Source organism: Scaptodrosophila lebanonensis, unplaced genomic scaffold (assembly GCF_003285725.1).
Source record: "Scaptodrosophila lebanonensis strain 11010-0011.00,11010-0021.00 unplaced genomic scaffold, SlebRS2 tig00000043-arrow-pilon, whole genome shotgun sequence".
NCBI lineage: Eukaryota > Metazoa > Arthropoda > Insecta > Diptera > Drosophilidae > Scaptodrosophila > Scaptodrosophila lebanonensis.
The window spans coordinates 10577339-10598377 of NW_022060545.1; the positions used below are offsets into that span (position 1 = coordinate 10577339).

At 41.8% G+C, this 21039-nt stretch overlaps 7 protein-coding genes across 8 annotated transcripts; 4 read left to right on the forward strand and 3 right to left on the reverse strand.

The window, feature by feature from the left end:
- Window positions 1-181: 181 nt before the first annotated feature.
- Window positions 182-1233, forward strand: LOC115622626 (uncharacterized protein F13E9.13, mitochondrial). The gene is made up of 3 exons (XM_030516633.1): window positions 182-298; window positions 361-443; window positions 521-1233. Exons 1-3 carry the CDS (start codon window positions 223-225, stop codon window positions 1187-1189), a joined length of 828 nt encoding a protein of 275 aa, XP_030372493.1. The 5' UTR covers window positions 182-222; the 3' UTR covers window positions 1190-1233.
- LOC115622625 (guanine nucleotide exchange factor DBS) lies at window positions 1179-3486 on the reverse strand. The gene is made up of 4 exons (XM_030516632.1): window positions 3350-3486; window positions 2707-3270; window positions 2098-2651; window positions 1179-2042 (listed from the first exon to the last, which is right to left on the reverse strand). Exons 1-4 carry the CDS (start codon window positions 3474-3476, stop codon window positions 1251-1253), a joined length of 2037 nt encoding a protein of 678 aa, XP_030372492.1. The 5' UTR covers window positions 3477-3486; the 3' UTR covers window positions 1179-1250.
- A 251-nt stretch (window positions 3487-3737) lies between these two features.
- On the forward strand, window positions 3738-6651 carry LOC115622385 (RINT1-like protein). Its single transcript, XM_030516309.1, has 5 exons — window positions 3738-3878; window positions 3940-4767; window positions 4827-5052; window positions 5115-5907; window positions 6398-6651. Exons 1-5 carry the CDS (start codon window positions 3738-3740, stop codon window positions 6582-6584), a joined length of 2175 nt encoding a protein of 724 aa, XP_030372169.1. The 3' UTR covers window positions 6585-6651.
- Window positions 6649-8972, reverse strand: LOC115622386 (major facilitator superfamily domain-containing protein 1). Its single transcript, XM_030516310.1, has one exon. The coding sequence runs from the start codon at window positions 8494-8496 to the stop codon at window positions 7042-7044; it is 1455 nt and encodes a 484-aa protein (XP_030372170.1). The 5' UTR covers window positions 8497-8972; the 3' UTR covers window positions 6649-7041.
- Window positions 8973-9219: 247 nt separating this feature from the next.
- On the forward strand, window positions 9220-9875 carry LOC115622348. 2 transcript variants are annotated; one of them, XM_030516261.1, is made up of 3 exons: window positions 9220-9250; window positions 9327-9477; window positions 9544-9732. In XM_030516261.1, exons 2-3 carry the CDS (start codon window positions 9344-9346, stop codon window positions 9707-9709), a joined length of 300 nt encoding a protein of 99 aa, XP_030372121.1. In that variant the 5' UTR covers window positions 9220-9250; window positions 9327-9343; the 3' UTR covers window positions 9710-9732. The 2 variants fall into 2 exon arrangements, with proteins under 2 accessions (XP_030372121.1, XP_030372122.1); XM_030516262.1 differs by lacking the exon at window positions 9220-9250 and having other exon boundaries at window positions 9280-9477; window positions 9544-9875.
- Window positions 9647-14125, forward strand: LOC115622346 (structure-specific endonuclease subunit SLX4). Its single transcript, XM_030516258.1, has 4 exons — window positions 9647-9776; window positions 9898-10460; window positions 10516-11649; window positions 11708-14125. Exons 1-4 carry the CDS (start codon window positions 9712-9714, stop codon window positions 13912-13914), a joined length of 3969 nt encoding a protein of 1322 aa, XP_030372118.1. The 5' UTR covers window positions 9647-9711; the 3' UTR covers window positions 13915-14125.
- A 740-nt stretch (window positions 14126-14865) lies between these two features.
- On the reverse strand, window positions 14866-16089 carry LOC115622347 (ras-related protein Rab-43). The gene is made up of 3 exons (XM_030516260.1): window positions 15743-16089; window positions 15604-15688; window positions 14866-15327 (listed from the first exon to the last, which is right to left on the reverse strand). The coding sequence occupies exons 1-3, from the start codon at window positions 15950-15952 to the stop codon at window positions 14963-14965; spliced, it is 660 nt and encodes a 219-aa protein (XP_030372120.1). The 5' UTR covers window positions 15953-16089; the 3' UTR covers window positions 14866-14962.
- Between the last annotated feature and the right edge of the window lie 4950 nt (window positions 16090-21039).

A 21039-nucleotide genomic window follows, 5' to 3' on the forward strand; every position in this document is an offset into this window, starting at 1 on the left:
GCTGCTATGACATCCATGCGCCTCGATAAGGCATTTCCTCTTGCTTTAGAGGCAACAATGTCCTCTTATGAAATGTTGTTAAAGCTATTTAAAAAAAAAATACCGAAAACAAAAAAATGTTACCGCAAGCAAGTCTTTTTTTACGTTGCGCTTGCACAAACGTCTGCGTAAGCGGCTATAAACAAAAAACAGCTGATCTGTTGCTGGTGGCGAATATTGACAATGAATCGATTTTTGCAAATTTTCGGAAAGCAAAGATGCAAAGTAATTGGCATGATACATGTGGACGCGCTGCCAGGTGGAGAGGAGCGAACAATAACAACAAAAAACAACATTCACTTGAAAATTTGTTCATTTTAGGCACGCCACGCTACGCCGGCAATTGGCCGCAAATCATTGAAAAGGCCATCCACGAGGCTCATCTCTACAAAAAACACAAACTGGTAGGTACAATGATAAGAACGACTAAAAGAAAATGGCATCTGGAAAAACAAGATATTCAACTTATGGCTCTTCGCAGGATGCTGTGCTCATTGAGAACATGCACGACGTACCGTATTTGCCGGAGCGTCAATTGGGCCCGGAAATAGTTGCTGGCATGACACGATTGGCGCAGGCAGTGCGCGGCGCAATGCCAAATGAGACTCCCTGCGGCGTTCAAGTGCTCGCCTGTGGAAACAAACAGGCGCTAGCTATCGCCAAGGCCAGTGAGCTGCAGTTTATACGGGCGGAGGGATTTGTTTTCGGTCATGTGGCAGATGAGGGTTACACAGATGCTTGTGCTGGCGAGCTGTTACGCTACAGACGTCAAATTGATGCCGAGAATGTACTCATTTTTACGGATCTCAAGAAAAAGCATAGCTCACATGCCATCACTGCCGATGTTGATTTACTGGACACAGCGCATGCTGCAGAGTTCTTCCTTACCGATGGTATTGTCATTACGGGCACTGCTACAGGTTCAGCGGCCAGTCCCAAGGATCTGGAACAGCTGGCGGGCAAGGTGAAAGTGCCACTACTCATTGGATCTGGCGTAACGGCGGAAAATATTGCGCTCTACTTTTGTGATGCACAGGCCGTTATCATTGGCTCCCATTTTAAGCGTAATGGCAGCTGGAATGAGGATATTAGTGAGCAGGCTGTTGAAAAATTCATGGGTAAGATTTGTCAACTGCGACATGCTGTGTAAATAAATGCATTTATTGATCGAAATATCGGTGGTAAAAATGATAATGGCATGTACCCTAGTTTTAAAAGAGGTTGGCAAAAAAATCGTAGACACGCTCTCGCAGAGTTGGGCCCTTGTTGCTATTTCCCACCACACCGCTTGGAAATACAAATGGCTTCGGTTCATGATCGGTTAACTCGTCTAGTGTTTCATCAAACTTGACGCGCTTCTTTTGCGGCGGCGAGAACACCATGTTCCGATTGCTCTCCTTGAGCGGCTGTGCAGGCGTTGACCAACTGCTGCCACCACTTTTCTGGCTACCCCCACTAGAGCGTAATGGAAAGAGAACATCCTGAAAGTTGCCATTGCCCAGCTCAACGTCGGCAGCAAACAAGTCCTCACGTTTTACTGCCGTCGGTATAGTGTTGTCCACATTGTGGGCTCGAAAATACGATTTGGAATCGGAGAAGCGACTCGCAAATCCATAACTGGGATCCTGATCGTTGCTTGTGTTCGCTTGTGTAGTGGTTGTATTCGTACGTTTGAGAATTCCACGCACATTGGCCACCTTATCGCCATTGGCAATCATTTTGCAAAGCTTCGATATGCGATTCTCCTTGCAGGACGTATTCAGTGAAGGTTTCTGACGCAACTGTACGCCAGCAGTAAATGTTGTCGGTGGAGGGGGTGGTGGAGGTGGAGCTGGTCGTTTGATAGCCTTGACTGAAGACTTGGTTATGTGAATGCCTGTGGTTACAGGTCTCGGTTTAGGAAGCTTGCGCTTCCGTGAAAAACATCCTCCATTCGCATTGTCATCAGCCTCATCCTCGGAATCCGTGGCGCGATTGTTGTTGCGAAATACCGTATCGTAGTCCTAAAAATATAATTAATATCATTATCCGCGTCCCATTTCTTGTGACTGGACTCACGCTTTTGCGCTTGTTTGGGCTAAGCACGTAGTCAGCGCCAAACTTTTTTACGTCCTTCTTCCGTATGGGTGTGCGCTTACTGGAGTCCTTGCGCAACGTCTTGCGGCACTGGACATGCAAGTCGATGGCATCGCGTATGAATCCTACCCAAGTGCGTGCCACCTGCAAATCACTGGTACCAAAGATAATGCCATCGTTCTGGCAAGTTAGCTTGAAATTTCCGGGCAGCATTTCGTACACTTTGCATTTCTTCAACGGAAAGATACAGCAGCATTCGAGCGAGTTCTCCACCACAGTATTCGGCGCACGCTCCTTCAGAACCTTGCAGTACATAAAAATGTCCGACATGAGTACGCAATAGCGCCTGATCTCGGTGCCCTTATGTGTGATTTTCTGGAGCATACCTTCCTTGATAACACGCCTTGAAGGATTTACAATGTTAGGCGTACGATTCACAAGCGAATTCTGCAAATGTATCAAGTACTGCGTCACTTCCTGCTCTTCCACACAGGAATTAATATGAGAAGCAGTTGCTTCGATCTCCTTCACAGATTCTGTTAATATAAAATTAAATAGTACATGAAGAAGAGAGACAATCTGTCTATTTACCCTTTAGAAACCTGTAGTCTGTATCCGCTGGACTAGTGTACAGCAACACCTGCTCCAGAAGCAGCTTGTAGCGTGGAACACGCTGTATGGGCACAATCATTAAAGAGTTGAGTTTACGCTGTACCTCTGGACGACTTTCGGTTTGTTCAAGAAATTTACGAAACACCGGATTTTTGCTGATCAACTCCTGCAATATAAACAGCGCGCTACGATAGTCGAAGGCATACACCGAATATAACTTGAAGAAGGGCGCCATCTTCAGAAAAGCCTGCGAAACATTCTCTACGTTCGCCTCCAGCTCACGCAGAAATTCGCCATTCAAATTGTATATCATTTCGATCTGACCAAAGAGAGCCGTATGGTTGGGACCATCGATGATGGCTTGCTCCTTTATTGGACGTACAAAGTAATTCATAAGCAGCTCCAGCTGCTCCAAATACGATTTCTCTGACATAACAATCTCCTCTATGGCCTGGCGACGAAACCCCATACGCTTGCCCGCCTCTGCATTGGGATTCGGCGAGCCAATAGGACTGCTAGAATTACTGTCCAGCATCCGACATACTGAAACATAGTACGTATCACAATTGGCTATAATAGCAGCTGCTAATACGCGCGCACATTATTACGCATGCCTGCTTACCTTTTTTCCGCGACTTGGCGGTCAATAAGTTACGCTCCTGCAGGACTTGACGTAATTCGCGACTAAAATTCATTGGAGTGTGTGGCGAATCGCCATAGCCGACCTTTTTTTGCCTCGGCGTAAACATTTTTGCGCAGATTTCCACACAATTAAATAAAGAAAAATGCGAGCGTCGTTCGCGCTACAACACAAGCAAGGACGCCGTCACAACACCTGTTTCGGTTAGTAATTCAAACAAAGCGCTTGTTGTTATCGAAACGAGTGGGGTGGCAACGCTGAACTTGAATGCAACCATGTGGCCGCGATTTGTTTATTTCTATACGTGGTGACGTGCGTGGCTGATATTTGTTTTTATTATTAATGTTGCTTTTCGGACTTATAGCATAAAATGCACACTAAATTAAGTGATATGGAGGTACGCGTAGTGGCGCGACTAAACGAGGAACTCGGCAAGGATGCCAATCGCCTACATCGTGCCGCTGTGCTCATTGAACATTACAAGGAACAGCTACAGGACTTGCGACAAGAAGTAAGTTAACTAAGGATCTTGATTTGATGGACAACGGTTTATATTAATCTGTAATTTGCAGTTAAGCTACGAGGATCCACAAAATGTGTCCTGCTACAAGTCCGCGTTTCAGTGCCAGCAGCAGGTCTGCGACAGCATCGATTTCGAGCTCGAAAAATTGGCACAATTCAGTGTGAAACTGAAAAACAAGCTGCAGGAATGTCAGCCGGCCATAGCGGGTGTGCAAGAAGATGTGCAGCAGGTGCGGTATCTACAGCGACTGACACAGTATCTGCGACTGGTGAAGGACATACAGGAAATAAGCTCTGCACTCTCCAACGCCATCAACGGCAAGGACGAGGCGAAGCTGGTTAATATATATCTGACACTATACGAAGGCAATGACTGCGAGCATAGCGTAGTAGGACGGCTTCAGGGTGTGGAGGCTCGTGCACTGAAATCATTTGCTGAGCGCACTGCAATCTATTGGCACAGGCTGCTTATGCAGCGTTTATCCAACGAATTTGAGGCTGTGCTCAAATGCATGCGCTGGGCACACATAGAGCAACAAACACTCAATTATTCGCCCAGTCGTGATACGGCAAAAGCGCAGCTGCTGGCTGAATATATATTCCTCATTAAATCGCCGGCCGAAGAACATGAGCCCCTTCAGAGTATTACGCCAAGCATTGTGTGTTCCCCAATCAGTCAAGTGGCACAACTACTATTGGCACCCTATCGGCAGCGTTTCATGTTTCACTTTACGGGCACGCGGCAGACAAACCGACTGGACAAGCCAGAATGGTTCTACACACAAATACTCAACTGGGGAAAGGAGACACATTTCTTTGTGGGTAAAACATTTCAGCCGGCCGCCATCAAGGCTGGAAAACTGGACTACAACCTCAGAGTAAGCTTTGGCGCATTAAATTAATCCGCAGCCTTATGTTTTATTAACCTTTCATCCAGCTGGAATTCATGCGCGGTCTGGTCCAACTTGCTATTGAAAAACTGGCAGTGGACATTGAGCAAATTGTTGATGACGAGATTCTGTTTGCTCATCTTCTGGATGAAACACTGGCTTTTGAGGCAGAGCTGCGCGAAACGTTTGGATATCCGGCCAGCTTTCCCAGCGCCATTTGTGTGCTGACACAGCCCATGTATCTGCTTCGCTGGATTGCACTAGAGGAGCAATGTAAGCATCTGATCCAACTTAGTAAAACAAAAGCTCGCTTATTATCAAATATTTTTTTACAGTTTGCGCAGACAAAATGGACGAAATACTACAGGCTGAGGAACCCTTTCAGCTCATAGACCCCAACACCTTCGAGGATGATCTGAAAATACCCAAATGTGCCGATCAGTTTATGCGATTACTCGACGCCATTAAGGATCGGTACTATGGTCTAATACAGCCTGGTCATCAATTGCAGTTCCTCCAGCTACAGCTGGAGCTTATCGACAGCTTCCGAAGGCGTCTCGTGCAACTTCACAGCAGCGGTGCCGTTCCCAGCATAGCTGCTCTCAACGCCCTCAATTATCTAATAATGGTGCTGCGTGAATGGGGCGAGAACGTGCATTACCTGCACCTACATACGGCTCTGGCCGGACCCAATGCCACCGAAATTAACTCTGTGTTCGAGCATGCAATCAACGAGCTGGAGCACTGGTCCCAAAAACTAGTGCATAATCTGGCCACCAAGGCTGTTAACGAGATGAAGGCCAGATCAATGAGCTATCGCCACGATGCATGGCCCACAATGCCAGAGCAGAATAGCAAGGAACCTTTCATACTCTCACCAAGTGGCGGGGAAATGTTTCAAGTGCTGGTCACACAACTTCACAATTTGGAGCGTGAACTTTCCGCTAATCTGTTTAACCAAACACTGCGTCTGATGGCCCGACAAATTGACGATTTCATGCTGGACAGCATGATTATGAATACTAAGTTCGCCCCGGCAGGCGCTGCTCAGTTCAATTACGATATGACGCGTAATCTGTTCGCGCTGTTCGGTCAATATACTCGACGGCCTGAGCTAATTTTCAAGAAGTAAGTGTGTGATAACAAAAGGCTGCAAAAGGCAGACGTTAAATGATATTTGAATAATCTTCGACAGAAATTGATGAAAAGAATATGAGTCATGATAGTCCGATAAAATCATTTTCGTTAAGTTTTTAATTATCAAGATGAAATACTGCAGTTTATTCGTGTGCTAATATGTCGAAAGCGACCGTCACAGGTTAGATGGCTATAAAAATGATTGCTCAGCGTCTTGTTACAAGCAAATATTTTGCTTTTATATAAATGGGTTCACCCATTGAACATTTTATTAAGAATGCTTTAGTAACTTTATGCAATAGTTAGCATAAGTCGTTAGAAACACAGATTATTATATACATTTTGTTGTATTTTGTATTGATATGTACCACATGATATGCGTTTGTTGTGATTTCAAGAAGTACTTCCCAGGTTTTTTTTCGAAATATTCTAAAATGAAATTATTTTACTAAGCTAAGCTGTTATTTTTGTCAACCCACAGAATACATGACTCCAGCAAATTGCTGACTGCGGCACGGGGCACTGCTTTACTGTTGTTGGAAACGCTGCGCAGCACGCAATCCGTAGAGGAGAAAACGAAACCGCTGCGTGAACTTGGCGTGGTTAGTCTGGGGAGCAAAGTTTGCATTGAAGTGTTGGAGCGACGGACGGACATCAAAATGTTCTGAGTCATTAATGTTGGCATGTTAGCGTGAATAAGTGGTGCGGAATAAAAGTGTTTTGAACAGAAAATTATATGCAATTGGTTTTTTATTTTTGTTAAAGATCTACTTATGTGGGTACGGGAATTTAATTTGTAAAACAGTTCCACTCCGGCTGCTCAACAAAAACACATTCATTTTAGTAACTGTATTGATAAAATTGTTCTAAAAATATAATAGCATTAAAGTAAAATAGATGTATATAATAATCATCATCATCAATTTCACAAACAATTGCAGTTAGTATTTATCGTATTATTTGTAAATACCAATTTGCGACACATTGCGCACATCACACTTCATCACATCATCGTAGACAAGATCCATAATTTCGAGTTGCCCGCATGAAATAAATGCGCCTAACTATGATAAAAACTGCTGGTACCCACTTCTTTGACTCCATCCCCATCTCTGGCGCACTAGTCTATTCGAAATTCTGATAGTTAGTCACGCTGACGAACTGGGCGCGTTGCTGTGGCGTCATATTGAGATTTCCGCGGTGCTTCTTGTCGTAGGCCCAAATGACACAAGTAGAGATCAGCGCAATTGTCAACCATCCCATGAAAAAGAGTTCCACCCACATATGGGTGCCATCGCTCTTGTCAACAATGATGCCCGCCACGATGGTTATGGAGGCTAGGCCTAGATTCTGTATGGATTGGCAGAAACCGTAGGCGGTGCCAAGCTGATATTCTGGAATGATGAGCGCCACCAATGGCCAAAGGCTAGCAGCCAGCATGGAATATGATAAGCCCATTATGGTCATGCCCACATAGGGATTTACTTGCGTGAATGTAAGCAGTGCATGCGCGCCAATGGTGGTCGTTGTGGCGCCCATCACCCAGGTCACATTCCGTCCCACTTTGTCAATCACAAAACCGAAGAGTGGTGATGAAACCGCAGCAATCAGATAAACCATAGCATTGACGTTGTTGGCTTCCTCTTTCGTATAGTGAAAGCGTTCCACAAAAAAGCCCTGGCCCAGCGCGATGAAGGGAAAAATGGCCACATAGTAGGCCACACATATAATGGACACCATCCAAAAAGGCGGTTTGAATGTGAACACATCCGTCAGCTTGGGTATCTGGCCACTAGGATTGTTGTTCCTTTGCAGAATTCGTTCGGCACGTTTGTCCATCCAGCCGAGAATTAGGGCACAAATGAGCGACATGATGCAGGTAAGCGTCGCCAGCAACAGAACCACTCCGAGTGCGGTGTGATCATGGTAGAAGTTGCTGACATACTTGTAGATTGGCTGCATGACCCAGAAATTGACTGTGCTGCCAAAACGTGCCACAGATAACTGGAGACCGAAAACCATATTCAGCTCCTTCCCTTTAAACCAGAGCACAGCATAGCTGTTTTGTGCCACAGCCAATGACTCAGCGCCAATGCCGAAGATGAAGCGGCCCATGATCATCAGCCAGAAAGCATTCAATAAAGCTCCGCTGGCGAAGAGTAGCTGACCGATTAGAAGAATGAACATATAGATGATCGTTCCCAGTCGTATACCAAACAGACGATCCACTAGGAAACCACCAATAAAGCACAGCACAACATTAGGCCACGAATAGATCGAATAGATTAGCGTGAACTGAGTCTCAGAAATGTCCAGATCGTGTTTGAAATCGGCATGCAGGGCTCCAGGGTTGTCGTAACAGAAATACGAGCCAAAGCCGAGCAGGCACATAAAGATCAACGCCAAGAAGCGATGGCAGGTGCTGGATGGCACGCAACAGGGACTGCAGCCGCCCGAGTGCAGATCCAGTTCATTGTCTTGGCGTCCACGTTCCGCTGCATTAGATCCCGTTGTCGGCTGCTCCTCCTCCGGTACAGCTACTTCGGAGCCAACGATCGGCTGTTCATCATCTTGCGCCATGACTGACCAGTTCCCTTACAACTTGAGCACTGACCGGCCCACGGATAGTAGCCCGCTCGCACCAACTCTCAAAGAGGGCGTAATTTACAATGTATCTGCTATTTTGCAGCCGTTTTTTTGTTGAATACACAAGTATGTACGTGTTTTCGCTTTTTCTGCAAATATGCTGTTGTATCGAGTTCCACACACACCAGTGCAAACTATTTTAGTGTGTGTGTGTATGATGAACTCTTTTGTCTGCTTTTATGCTTATCTCGTTCGTTTTTGTTTACTGCACTCGTTGTACCCTTTGTTTCTAATGCTGTTGTTCGATTTGTTTGTAGAACAGCGCTTATCAAATTTCACAGTCCAGTTACATCAATAATTTACTTTAGAAATTATATTACGAGCGGCGGACGGACGTATTGCAGCTCGCACCCGATCTTTATTAGCGCTGTAATTAAACTAAATTGATTTCTCTCCTACGCTTTAATTTGCTTGCTAATTACGCACAAGATGACACAAGTGCTGGACAGTGCCGGAATATTACATTGTAGGTCAGTGTTGTACAATGCGCATGCTCGCGACCAGGGCTACAGAACAGAACATAACGCTATCAACAAGTTTTATTTATTTATAAACAAAAAATTCGTAAAAGCACCACCTCAATATGTGTGCTCAATAAATATATAAGTTAGTAAAATATTGAAATATATAAATTACAAGTGGAATAATTTTTGAATAGATATAGTTTTGGCAACTTTAGCAACCCTAGGTAAGAAATACCGCTGTGAAAACTCATGTTTATTCTGCATAAAATGTTGTAAATTATATAACGTCGCACTGCAAAGGATTCGGGAGCTTGGTAATGGCATCATCATCTTCAATCGACACAAGCCAGCGCAAGCCAAGAAGGACTCGAGGCACACCATCCTTTCATTATCGCAATCGTTTTGCCGCTGCTTTTATTGTCGTGGGATCAGCGCTCTTTGGGCTTTGGAAGTAAGACATTCCCTCTTTTCCCTTTTTATGTATTTATGTAGCTTTTTACTCTTATTTCACCCACAGCTTAACGCCCATACAACGCATATGCAACGAAAAACTGATTAAGGCGCTGGAGACAAGCGAGACAGAAATTGATCGTCACGCACTCTTTGATTTCCCAGCACCTCGTCCTGGGAAATTCATCAGGGAGACAATTGAGGAGGCGGAGAAGCTTAGGGTTGAGCGTTAAAAATGGACAGGCAAACACGAAAAACTAATTTTAAAAAACTGCAACTACCCGCGACCACAAAGCTGCGGTAGGTAGCAGTATCCACTTAATTGTATATATGTATACAAATAGTTAAATTTGTTGCAGATGTAGATTATAGTGAAATAAAAATAAAATCATAAATTAATAGTTTTTTCTTATCCTTAAAGATCCACGCGCAGCAGCAAAAGGAACACAGAAACTCTTACACTATCCAACTACTTCAATACCCCAGAGAAAGTCAGCAATCAGGCAGATCAGGTTGAAGATCAGTCCAAGGAATCGGAGCAAACAGCTACAAAGACCAATGATAAGATTAGGGCCGCGAATTTAGAAACATCGCCAGATGAGCCTAAAATTAAGAAACCACGTGAAAGCGATGACTTCGAAAAACCTGGCCCTAAGCCCAAGAAAGCGCCCAAAATCAAGGCAAAGGCACCACGCCGGGGTCGCAGTAAACAGCAGCCGGCTATTAGCAATTTTCTGCGCAACGAACAACTCTTTGCGGAAGTGACGGCCCAGCACTGTATAGCCGACAACTTCAGTCCGGATGACATTGAAATGGCGCTGGCGCTTTCCAAGTCCGAGGCTGAAAAGCATGGCAGGCTGCGGTTGCATGAATCGGACGATGCGGTTGTTGATTTGATCGGCAATACCGACACAGAAGAAGGAAACATCCAGAACATACGCCTCAAGCTGCAAAAATATGGCTTTCGTACAGCAGCAAAAGAAGGTAAGCATAACGATATGCTTCCAATAGAGTAATTATATAAATATATATTCAACAGATTATAACTCATTGTCTGTTGCCATTTTGCCAGGCGTTAGACGTGGTGGCAAAAAGTGCAGGTGGGCCAATAAATTTACAGCGCTGACGTTGCGAAATCCAGAGATCCAATTAAAAAAGTTACAGAACAGAGTTGTGACTCTGCTTGCAGAACAGTGGATTACAAAAGAAGCGTCGTCGGAAGAGTATTCACTAACATCATATGAGCTGATAAGCACAGATCTTCGTCTATTGGAAGCCAGTGACGAGAAACGGATTACCCACGAGCCCAGCGAACAGCCTTTGACTGATTTAAATGCCTATTATGTGAGGGATCTATTCGAAGTAAGCAAGACGCCTGCGAATCATTTGCTAAAGGATTGGTCAGCCATACAGGGACGCGACCTGTCCCCAAAGCGCTTGACCACTCAAAGTAGGCGACGTAAAGAGCTATTAGAAAAAGTGTACTCTGAATTGGAGGAGCTTTTCGGTAACAAACCTAAGCCTGAGCAGAAAGTATCATCAAACGAAATGGTAATAAATAATGGACTGCCCGAACTTGCGAAACTTATAAAAGAAAACAAAGTACCATCGTTGGAAGTAGAAAACAGAGTAAAACCTGTAGTATCTCCAAAAGCAAGATCACTGGAATCACTGGAAGTAAATGAATCAGATGTCAGAGCTAACAAACAGCCTGAACTAGCAAAGTTTTTTAAAAAAAATGCAAAGGCTTTGGGAGAGGAGTCCCCAGAAATAAATGAACTATCCAACATTAATGAATTATCTGCATTTGCTAAGCTCATCGAAGATAACATTGTCGAAGAAAAGTCTGCAGCCTGCGCAACTCAAATTGAAATGTATCAAATTAGCTGTAGTCCTATGAACGAACAGCCTGATAAACGCGCAAGAATTGGGCAAAATGAAAAGGAGAATATTAGCCCCGTTACTGATTCTTTGTTGAGTATTCCTTCGCAAATCACACGCTGTACCTCGCCAGATTTATTTGCAGATTCGGATGATGATGGTGATAGTATGCCCGAAGTAGTAAGCAGAGAAGCTAAAGAGTTCGAAGACTTCTCATTAAAGCCTTACAAAGACGATGAACAGGAGCAACCACATAGTATAACTACCTACGAGAACTATTCCAGTGATGATGGTGGGTGAGAAATATAATTATAAAATAAAAGATTAACGTTTTTGTTGTTAAATTTCAGTAAAGACTGCTGTCATTACTTTACCGGCGAAGAAATACATTAAAAGTGAAGAATATCAATTTATAAAAAACCCAAATGAGGCTATAATAGACCTGTCACAAGATTCTTCATGTTCAGAGCCTGAAAACAAAAAAGCTAATTCGTTTTTCGACAATGATCTCTTTGATTCACGCCCAAATCTTGAGTTCGATGAATATGTAGAAGAATGGAAACCGGATTATCAGGAAGTGATTGATTTTGATTCCCGGTTAAATGTCAGTGATAACATTTCGACAATTTCAAAAACCTATTCCAAATCATCTCTACATTTATCGTCAACCAACTGCAAAGAAGACTTTGACAGCTTCAAAATAATATCTCGTATGGAAGAGAAAAATTGCAGCGACGATTTTAGCTTTACACTTCCAAATTCAAGACAAAACAGCGATTTAAGGATTAAAGATTCTGAAATGACTTCACCAACCAATAAGACCTCACAGGACTCTGCAAAATCATTCGCTAAACTTGATGAAGCAGCATTCCAGCTTCAAATGAGTGCTTCACAAAGCTTCAGAATTAGCTGTAATCAGACCCCTAACAAAACAAAGGCTGTAGAATATGAGCACGGCTTTAAAAGCCCTGTACAAAGTTCTAAGTCAAACACATTTAACGATGATTCTATCTCGGCGTTTGTTTCGCCTTTCAAGCATTCGCATTCCAGCATTGATTTAACTCAAGACAGCAACGATGAAGCGGAAATTGAGACTGAGAACGATGGCATTCTGCTGTCGGATGATGAAATAAATTACTCCATTTGGAAAGCCGATAAAACATTTCACACGAAAACAATAAATAGCGACATTGACAATTGTAATGATATACAAAAGAAATCCAGTTTTCATAGCGCCTTCTCATTCGAAAATCCTGTAGTTCTCAGCAGCTTTCATAGTGTTGACGATCTACATGCAGATCTTATGGCGTCCCCCACTATTTCTAGTAAATCTGGCAATTCTCACTCGCCCAACAAAAGTGCGCTGAGCAAAGAACGAGCAGAGTTTGGAATTTTGGATGCTGCTCTTTCGCAGCCCTTTACATTCTCACAGTTGGACAGTCCGGCAAAGCTTTCCGATTCAAAGGAGGAAATCGACTGGTCGGATGCATCATTTTTGGATGTGATTCCAGAGGTAACTTTCAAACGTTACTCCAGCAGCCACAATCACAAGTTTAATGAGCTACTAGCCGATGTTTTGGAGTCCGAAAAAGCGTTGAAGCCCCCAAGCCCTCCACCAGTTGACCTTGACTTTGATGAGTTTGATCGCTTGGTCTTTCAAACTACCAATGATTCAGTTACACCTACTGCATCAGACGCCTTTCCAAGTGGACTAGATCGTCTGCTGAAGGGCGAAATCAATTTGGAGACGCTTCCCCAGCCCACAACGCCTGTCAAACAACGAAGTCCTAAGAAATCTCTATCAGTACCCGATCAATTGGAAGTCAATGGCCAAGTATATAAAGTGCGTGTTTCTCATTCGCCTAAACCTGATTTTATAAAGTTATCCGAATCCGAGTTGCTCAAGCAGCTTTATAATTATGGCATCAAGCCATTGAAACGCAAACAGGCTGTGAAAATGCTCGAATTCATCTACAATCAAACCCATCCCAAAATGTTCGTGCCGAAAATTGAGGAACCTGAACCAACACAATCAATTATCAAAAAAACGTCCTTGTCACGGTCCAAATCCACACCCGTAGGTATTAGCAACAACAAGAAGCAGGACAGGTTGCAACAAACAGATAGCCTTGACTGTCTAACTCCCACCGAATCCAGAGCTGAAGGGAAACTGCAACTTCGCGATGCCTTCGGGGATCATCTCTTGCGTTTCTCGCAAGCATTACCCCCAACACTTTGCGATGATTTTGAGTATTATGTGCTGCAAACGAATATAACAAAGAAGACGCCACAGCCTTTGGTTCCACTTCATATAGCTTGGCATAATCTGCTTCTTGCTAATCCTGACCTGCATGAAAGCATCCTTATGTATGAGCCCATTGATTTGCAAGAAATCTATATGTATTTAAAACAATTGGGGCATCGTTACGAACCCAAGGAAATGAAATGTTTTTTCGATCGACGCTCTATTATTTTCCGCTACGAGTTAGCGCCGAATGCCAAACAAGCGGAGCGTCATGTGCGCAAAAAACCGAAAAAGCCTGTCGCTAGATATTAGATTATTGAGCAATACATATGTACATTATATAGATTTTAAGGGATTATTTTCCGATTATTATATTCCGTTTATTTGTATATTTGACAATTCAATTTCTGCGTCTTCGCATTTTGGCATTCATGCATACATTTGTTATTCTACTGTAACCGAAAAGCTAAGTTCTAGATTTTAGATTAATAAACAATACTTTTTTGTATTCCATCACTTAAAAGCCGAAGTTTTTTTTACATTATTACATTTTACTGCAGACTTTCTTTTTAATATACATTGGTAATTGTAATTATGCACTCTTGAATTTTGGTCTTTTGCATTAATAAATTTGCTATTCTACTAGAACAGTATGTCCTCCAATAGACGATCAATGATCACCTCAATAATGTGATCAAAGTTGGGCGACAATTCCTTCTGGTCCATTAGTACTACCTCGCTTTTAGTGTATTTGTCGACATGTTCGAAGCGTCGCTTGTGCTTGCGCTTGCTTTTGAAAAAATCTTCATAGTTTTCCGCCAATTCGGTGGGTAACTCATCCAAATCCAGGTCAGGCGAAGGCTTGGACAAAAATGGACAGCAATTGAGGAGCGGTCGCAGACAATTCATTTTGATTACAAAATTACGTATCGACTCGAAGCGGAAAATATGAAGTCTGATTTTGTTTGCTTTCTATAAACAAGTTTATTTTAAAATGTATGTTAAGTCAATTCACAGAGAAAATTGGACGTATGTATTTCAACTGCCTTGTGAGATTACGTACTCCCCCAAGCTTCCTACATATGTATTTATGTATATAAGCGTTGCACTCAAAATGCAATTGACCTTTTTTCATTGATCTGTGACGACGCAGTGTGTGATGTGTGAGATTTGTTTTGTACTCTCTATAGGTAATATAAATAAATATGTAAAGTTAGTGTTTAAAATAAAATATTACTCGCATTGCAAGTAAACACGAAACCATTTCAAAACAAAACTGTTCCAAATATTCTACATATAGCCGCACGAAAATTTGATCACAAAATTAAAACAAGAATATCTGTTAAAAACAAAAACAAGTCTAGGTCAAGTTACAGGAGCTGCTGCAACTATTGAGCGGTTTGCTCTTGCCCAACTGTATAGCCTCGTCATCGTCGTCAGCTGTGACATCACTGGAATCGTGGAGGCGCTTTAACTCCATGGCCAGACAAAAGAAGGCATCTTCAACATTGGTATTCTCCTTGGCAGATGTTTCCATTACGAACAACACCTCAGGTATAAACTGACTCACATGGCGCACCTCTTCGAAGTCCACCTCGCGTTCAGTTTCGAGATCACATTTGTTGCCAATCAATATGATTGGCACATTGGAAGCTGTATACCGACGCACTTCCTCAATCCATCTCTGTAGATTCGAGAAGGAAGCACGTTTTGTGATGTCATAAACTGAAATCAGAAGCACAACAAATTAATTATATGTACTTATAAATGCTCTGCGCAATTAGTATTGCCATTAAGTAGGAAACGCTGATAACGGTGCCAGTGGCAACCATAGCGAATGCTGGCAGGTCGTTAAAATCATAGCCACTTTGTGATAAACAAACACTGGCGATAAAAAAGTTCACCCTTATCGCAAAGAGAAATGGCAAGACAGAAGGCTTTGCCATTTAACCGTTTTTTCAGCGATTGCAATTTAATGGGCGTTAGCAGCAGAAAACTCACCGATGATTACGCCATTGGCTGATCTGTAGTAGCTTTGAGTGATGGTGCGGAAACGTTCCTGACCGGCAGTATCCCAGATTTGTAGCTGCAACAAGGACAATTAAAAATGGAGTTGGCGTGGCAATATGACAGGATTTACCTTCACTTGTTTGCCATCGACAGCAATAGTTTTCATCGAGAAATCTACGCCAATTGTATTGCCATGTCGGTCCACGTAGTTTCCAGTTTTGAAGCGTTCCACAATGCACGTCTTACCTGTCCCACAGTCGCCAATCAGGACAACTTTGAACAGAAAATCAAAATTCTCCTCGCTCTCCGCCATCAATGTTTCCGGATTACGTCCCGTCATTGCTTTCCGCTCTTCTTGCAGTGCTCGAAGTTGACACTGCGCGTAAAATTCAACTATCTCCTTTTGGGCATGCAATATGTTTTGATTCTGTTTTGATTACAATAAAATGCGTTGCACGAAAAGCAAACTTTTGTTGTTTTCAGTTGTACGTACGTAGCAATATGTACAAATCAAAACCTGTTTAGGAACTACTCTGACTGAAGTAGTTCAACATATGAAAACCTTTCAAATTTTCCAACACTGTTAAAAGCATTACTCGGAAAAAGGCGCGCATTTTATTCAAATTTAATTACCTTGATTTTTATACTTAGTCAATTGTCATTGTAAAAAAATAATATTTGTATGATTAAATAATAAATGATATATAAACAGCTTTTTTGAACATTTTACAAAATTGATGTAACCAATATATATTTAAACGAGAACTTTATTGATATCGAGAGCGGTTTTAGGGCAGCTATATAAAAAGGGGTATTATTCTTAAGCATTTATATGAATACACAGTAAATGGGAGGTAATAAATGACTGTATATTTATACAGAGTTTATCAAGATTTTTTTCTACTGAAACACACAATTTTTCCTAAAAAAGTTCGACTAAAATTGTGTTACAGTCGAATATAACTCAGTTTGAGGAACCTCCTGGCTATCTATGAATGCCTGCTATTTACTTTACATTTCGATTGATGAACTTGATTTTAAACAGATCAAGCTTGTGAAAGATGTATGTATAATCACTACCAAGATTCATATGTAAATATTTAAAGAATTTATTATAATTTTAGCTTCGCAACATATACGCTGAGAAGCTTTTCCAAATGCCAATAGGGAAAGCGCTAAAACACAATCGTATGTGAGAACATGTAAATTAATAGAGTTAAGTCAATTGATTTGAGCAGCTCAATTATGCCAGCCAACACGTACAAAGCCTTTCTTACATAGGAGTTTACTTACGATTCGTAAGCGACGCTTATGATTTCCACCACGTACCTGGCTAATACCAGTTTAGGGGATTGCGCCATTTAGCTTAAAAATGGCGCTAAATAGTTTACTTAATTAAGCTGTAAAAATTAATACTCGATGAACCGTTTGTGTAATTTTCACCAATGCAATGAATATTCCCATTAAAGATTCCATTTCCATTAAAGCAATCTTTATTGCCTCTCCTTTTGCAGAACCTTGACCTAATTTTAAGCCTAGTATGCTTTCGGTTCTAGACTCACTTTCTTCGAGCCCGCAACGGAAGCCAGAACCAAGCTCGTTGCCGTTGATGCATGCCACAGAAAACACGTTAGTATGCAGAATAGTAGCAACTGAGGCATCATGCGAATGGATAACTGCAATGATTGCCAAGCGAATTGGAAAACCACATACAGATTCGGCTGTGAGCTGTGCAACCGACATGGAACGCACTATCGCAACTAATTCGTGTGGAAAGTTTAATTGCTAACTGGCTGTCTAAGAACTTGTACATGTAAGTGATGCGCACACATGGCGGCAATTAGTCTTGGGGCCATACAAGGTTTCAAAACGAGTGCAATAAATTTGTTGTTTGTCTTATTTGTAAATTGTTCGTCGCCTGCGACCTAAATTTAACTATGATGACTCATTGCTATATATATTTGCCTTTGTACTTCCTGTTCCTGCTCGTAGTTCAAGTTCAAGCCGCAGCGGCATCTCACAGCCTGCCAATCCGCAGGCAAGCGGCTAAAAGGAAATCCAAAACCAAATAGGCAACACGCACACACAGCCACCTAGCTGTTTTTTTTTTTTTTTTTCATACAGGTTTCATTTTGGCTGCGGGTATCTTCTGCTTCTCCGTTTCGCACTCTAGCATTGCATTTTCGTGCTGCTGCTTGCGCGCTGCTTTTTATCGTCTGCCTCTTGTGTTTTTCAGTTTAGTTGAATTTCAAACGTTTGCGCGCGCGGTTCGAATCGTGCGCTTGACTTAAAGTTGTAACGGTTCTATGAGAAACACAGACATCGCTGTGGGTGCAGCGAATAGTGAAAAACTAACTTCCAATTCCAAGCGTCGCATAAAAATACCATAAGAGAAGTGAGTTTGACCTTTGGTTGCTATACGATAAGAAAAAGTGACAGTTCAAAATAGAGAATGGCTGCGCTTTTTACCTAGTTAGAGTTTAGGAATTGCCGGAAAATTCATGAATATGCCTTGCCCTAGTTGAATACATTAAGTAGTGTTGTGATTTGTCAATCATATATCCATTGTCGTTAATGTCCTCTTTGCTGTGTCGAATAATGGCTTGAAGGGATGCTAAAGCGATGCCTTTCTAACAAACATTTTGTATTGAAATTTACAGATCAGCGATCAAACTGTTCTAGAGTGCTATTAGTGTATTAGTAAATACATACAAGTATTAGTAAACATGTATAAGAAGAAAACCAACAAAAGATCGTCATAGGCGTTAGGTTTAGAAATTTTAAGAAAAACATTTACATATAACCTTGTATTCTTTTATAAAACTTATGGATTGCATTTATCAAGTATAACCAGAATAAAAGAACATGGACATTTGTTTGTGGTTATAATGAAAAGTAAATTAAATGATCACATCACCGAGTAAATGGGTTAAAACAAAAAGAAAAAAAATGCAATTGAAGACCATGTATAATATTATCGCTTTGCTGGAGTTATTTATTTCTAGTGCCAGTTAGGCATGATCATTGATCAAAAGGTTCAAAAGTTAATGGGAATTACTGATGAACGTGCTCCATAAAGTCAATTTGAATTACAGTTTTCATGTAATTCATCTAAATCGTAAAATGATTGTCATCTATCTAGTTCAAGTTCATTGTCATTTGCATGTAATTAAAAGCACTTTAGATTTTCCCAAACGATTGAAAGCTAACTTATGTAAGCACACAGAATTCGAATTAATGAGGTATACGTACATGTATTTCGAGTTCGCTTAAAACCTCGTATATTTCCGATGAATTTGCTGGATCTGCAGGGCACAAAAAACTCACAAATCTCTTTTTTTTTACCTACCTATACATGCCTGTTAATTGGCATTATAATGCGGTACGCGAAACGGTAGCGCCGCACGCAATTAAACTTTCTACAATGCGACAACCACTACGACGACGACGACACATCAAATCCATTACCGAATCAAACCTTTGGATACTTTGATTGATTTCATTAAAGTGCAAGCGCACGAATTGTTTTGATAGCGCGACCCTTCCCCATAATTTGCATTCATGTCACGCCATTTGCCAAATATGCAAGTGAGTGGAGTTCATGTAACTTTGTAACTACTCGTACACTATATGTATGTGTGTACGCATATGTATGTATGTGCGTGGGAGTTAATCTGTGCTTGTGGTGAGTGGACTTGCACTTTCCTTCTGGCATTAAAATCAACTGTCGCAATAGTTACTGATTAATTATGCATCGCCATCACCGCAAAAACGTGCCTAAAAACAAAAGACTCGAGTCACGAACTTGCTATAACATTCTTCTTCTTTTTTGATACGCATAAAAATTTCAATATTTAAAATATGTTTATAAACTTATTTTTTGTTCGACTGCCACTTCACCTGCTAACCTGAATTTCAATTTCATTTTAATTTAATTTTTTTCTCAACAACCCATGAAGTAAAGTGTTTTATTGAAATTAAATGGCCTTTTGATTGTAGTAACTGCCTGATGTGTGAGAGCAGGAAACAGCATTTTTGCAGAAAGTGTGGTTCTGAAAAACCAACAGACCGACAGCCAAACATGCAGACAGTCCATACCTGAGAACTCCAATTAAAGCGCAGCTGGACTAATTCGCCATAAGTCGGCTGTCCTGCTCTCGCTCTGAGCCGATAAGTGTTTGGTTGCATTCCAATTCGACATTTATTGCGTGTCTCTTGTAGTTGTTTGTTTATGTTGGTTGTTGTTGATGTTGATTTTCCATAGAAATCAAATTCATCCTTTACAAATTTCTGTGACCATTCATAGGAATAAGCGAGAGTATCCAGCAGAGTCGCATCTGTTCCGAGACTTGTCCAGCCAGTTAGGCAACTATGTCGGCATCGCTGCTTCTTCTACATTAGAAATAAAAACAATAATAGGAACAACAGCACACACCGATCAGATATGAGACGAAAGCTTCTTACAGGCAGAACTCACATAAAACGGTCAATTTAAAAATTATGGAACCAAGTTGTTGCTTCTGCAATAATTTCGAAAATATATACTTCGCCTTTTAATGATAGAAGACCAGATAGCAGATAGCACAAAATTAAAAGTGGGGCCAAAGGTAGTCAAAAGATAGACAAAGTCGTAGAGATATTGTACAAGTATCTTCCGTGTTAGAAGAGGAAACATGTTCTACAATTATTAAGATTCGGAAACAGAAACCAAACAAGGTGTAAAAGAAATATAGAACTTTGATTTTCATTTACTTGCATTATGGAGACCTGACTGTACTTCGAATTTTAAAACAATTTTTATGTGCAGTCATCGCTTCTAGGCCCAACCTTGACAGTGGACTGCAAGCCTCGGCTTTGTGACCCAATTTCGTTTTCATACCAGCAATGGCGCCAATTAGTTCTTGCTCCAGTCAGTCATTCAGTGCCCAAGGTGACAGCCGTACAGGTGTCGAGTCTCATGGCTCATAAAAAACTGCATCTTTACACGCTGCAAACGCCTGATCCGACTGAGCCGGCTGAATGGCTAAGCTGGGACTTAGTGTTTGTTTGCTCATTTGAAGCCAATGGCTGGCATCGAGCCGATTAACCAGTTATTAGCCAGCTTTGACGGATAACTGACTACAACTGTCTACAATATGTCACGCGGCATGTAATTGGAGAAATTTTGGGAGAATTGTGCTTAACCCTTGACTAGCCAAATGTTTAATTAATACCAATCTTGCGATGCCGCCTCAAGTCAATTCATGCTTGAACTAGATAACGTGAAAAGTGACAACCAGTTTGGTCCACAAATTGCAGCCTTTGGGAAAGTGCATTAGAATCTAGAGGCGCCTTAATAAACGCCAACGTAGTCGCTCGCTCGTGTAATGGTAACACGCTCTAGCTCTATGCCCCAAACCGGCTAGCTGCAAAAAAATTGTTGCATCA

Bases quoted from the DNA above. Each gene is read 5' to 3' on its own strand.
- LOC115622346 (XM_030516258.1), top strand. From the start codon at position 9,712: ATGGACAGGCAAACACGAAAAACTAATTTTAAAAAACTGCAACTACCC. The intron at 9,777-9,897 runs GTAGGTAGCAGT...TTATCCTTAAAG, and splicing joins CCCGCGACCACAAAGCTGCG to ATCCACGCGCAGCAGCAAAA. The intron at 11,650-11,707 runs GTGGGTGAGAAA...GTTAAATTTCAG, and splicing joins GAACTATTCCAGTGATGATG to TAAAGACTGCTGTCATTACT.
- LOC115622347 (XM_030516260.1), bottom strand. From the start codon at position 15,952: ATGACGGGACGTAATCCGGAAACATTGATGGCGGAGAGCGAGGAGAAT. The intron at 15,689-15,742 runs GTAAATCCTGTC...TCCTTGTTGCAG, and splicing joins TCGATGGCAAACAAGTGAAG to CTACAAATCTGGGATACTGC. The intron at 15,328-15,603 runs GTGAGTTTTCTG...TTCTGATTTCAG, and splicing joins AGCCAATGGCGTAATCATCG to TTTATGACATCACAAAACGT.
- LOC115622386 (XM_030516310.1), bottom strand. From the start codon at position 8,496: ATGGCGCAAGATGATGAACAGCCGATCGTTGGCTCCGAAGTAGCTGTA.
- LOC115622348 (XM_030516261.1), top strand. From the start codon at position 9,344: ATGGCATCATCATCTTCAATCGACACAAGCCAGCGCAAGCCAAGAAGG. The intron at 9,478-9,543 runs GTAAGACATTCC...TTTCACCCACAG, and splicing joins GCGCTCTTTGGGCTTTGGAA to CTTAACGCCCATACAACGCA.
- LOC115622625 (XM_030516632.1), bottom strand. From the start codon at position 3,476: ATGTTTACGCCGAGGCAAAAAAAGGTCGGCTATGGCGATTCGCCACAC. The intron at 2,652-2,706 runs GTAAATAGACAG...TTATATTAACAG, and splicing joins AGACTACAGGTTTCTAAAGG to AATCTGTGAAGGAGATCGAA. The intron at 2,043-2,097 runs GTGAGTCCAGTC...TTATATTTTTAG, and splicing joins GCCCAAACAAGCGCAAAAGC to GACTACGATACGGTATTTCG.
- LOC115622385 (XM_030516309.1), top strand. From the start codon at position 3,738: ATGCACACTAAATTAAGTGATATGGAGGTACGCGTAGTGGCGCGACTA. The intron at 4,768-4,826 runs GTAAGCTTTGGC...CCTTTCATCCAG, and splicing joins AACTGGACTACAACCTCAGA to CTGGAATTCATGCGCGGTCT. The intron at 5,053-5,114 runs GTAAGCATCTGA...ATTTTTTTACAG, and splicing joins GATTGCACTAGAGGAGCAAT to TTTGCGCAGACAAAATGGAC.
- LOC115622626 (XM_030516633.1), top strand. From the start codon at position 223: ATGAATCGATTTTTGCAAATTTTCGGAAAGCAAAGATGCAAAGTAATT. The intron at 299-360 runs GTGGAGAGGAGC...TGTTCATTTTAG, and splicing joins ACATGTGGACGCGCTGCCAG to GCACGCCACGCTACGCCGGC. The intron at 444-520 runs GTAGGTACAATG...GGCTCTTCGCAG, and splicing joins TCTACAAAAAACACAAACTG to GATGCTGTGCTCATTGAGAA.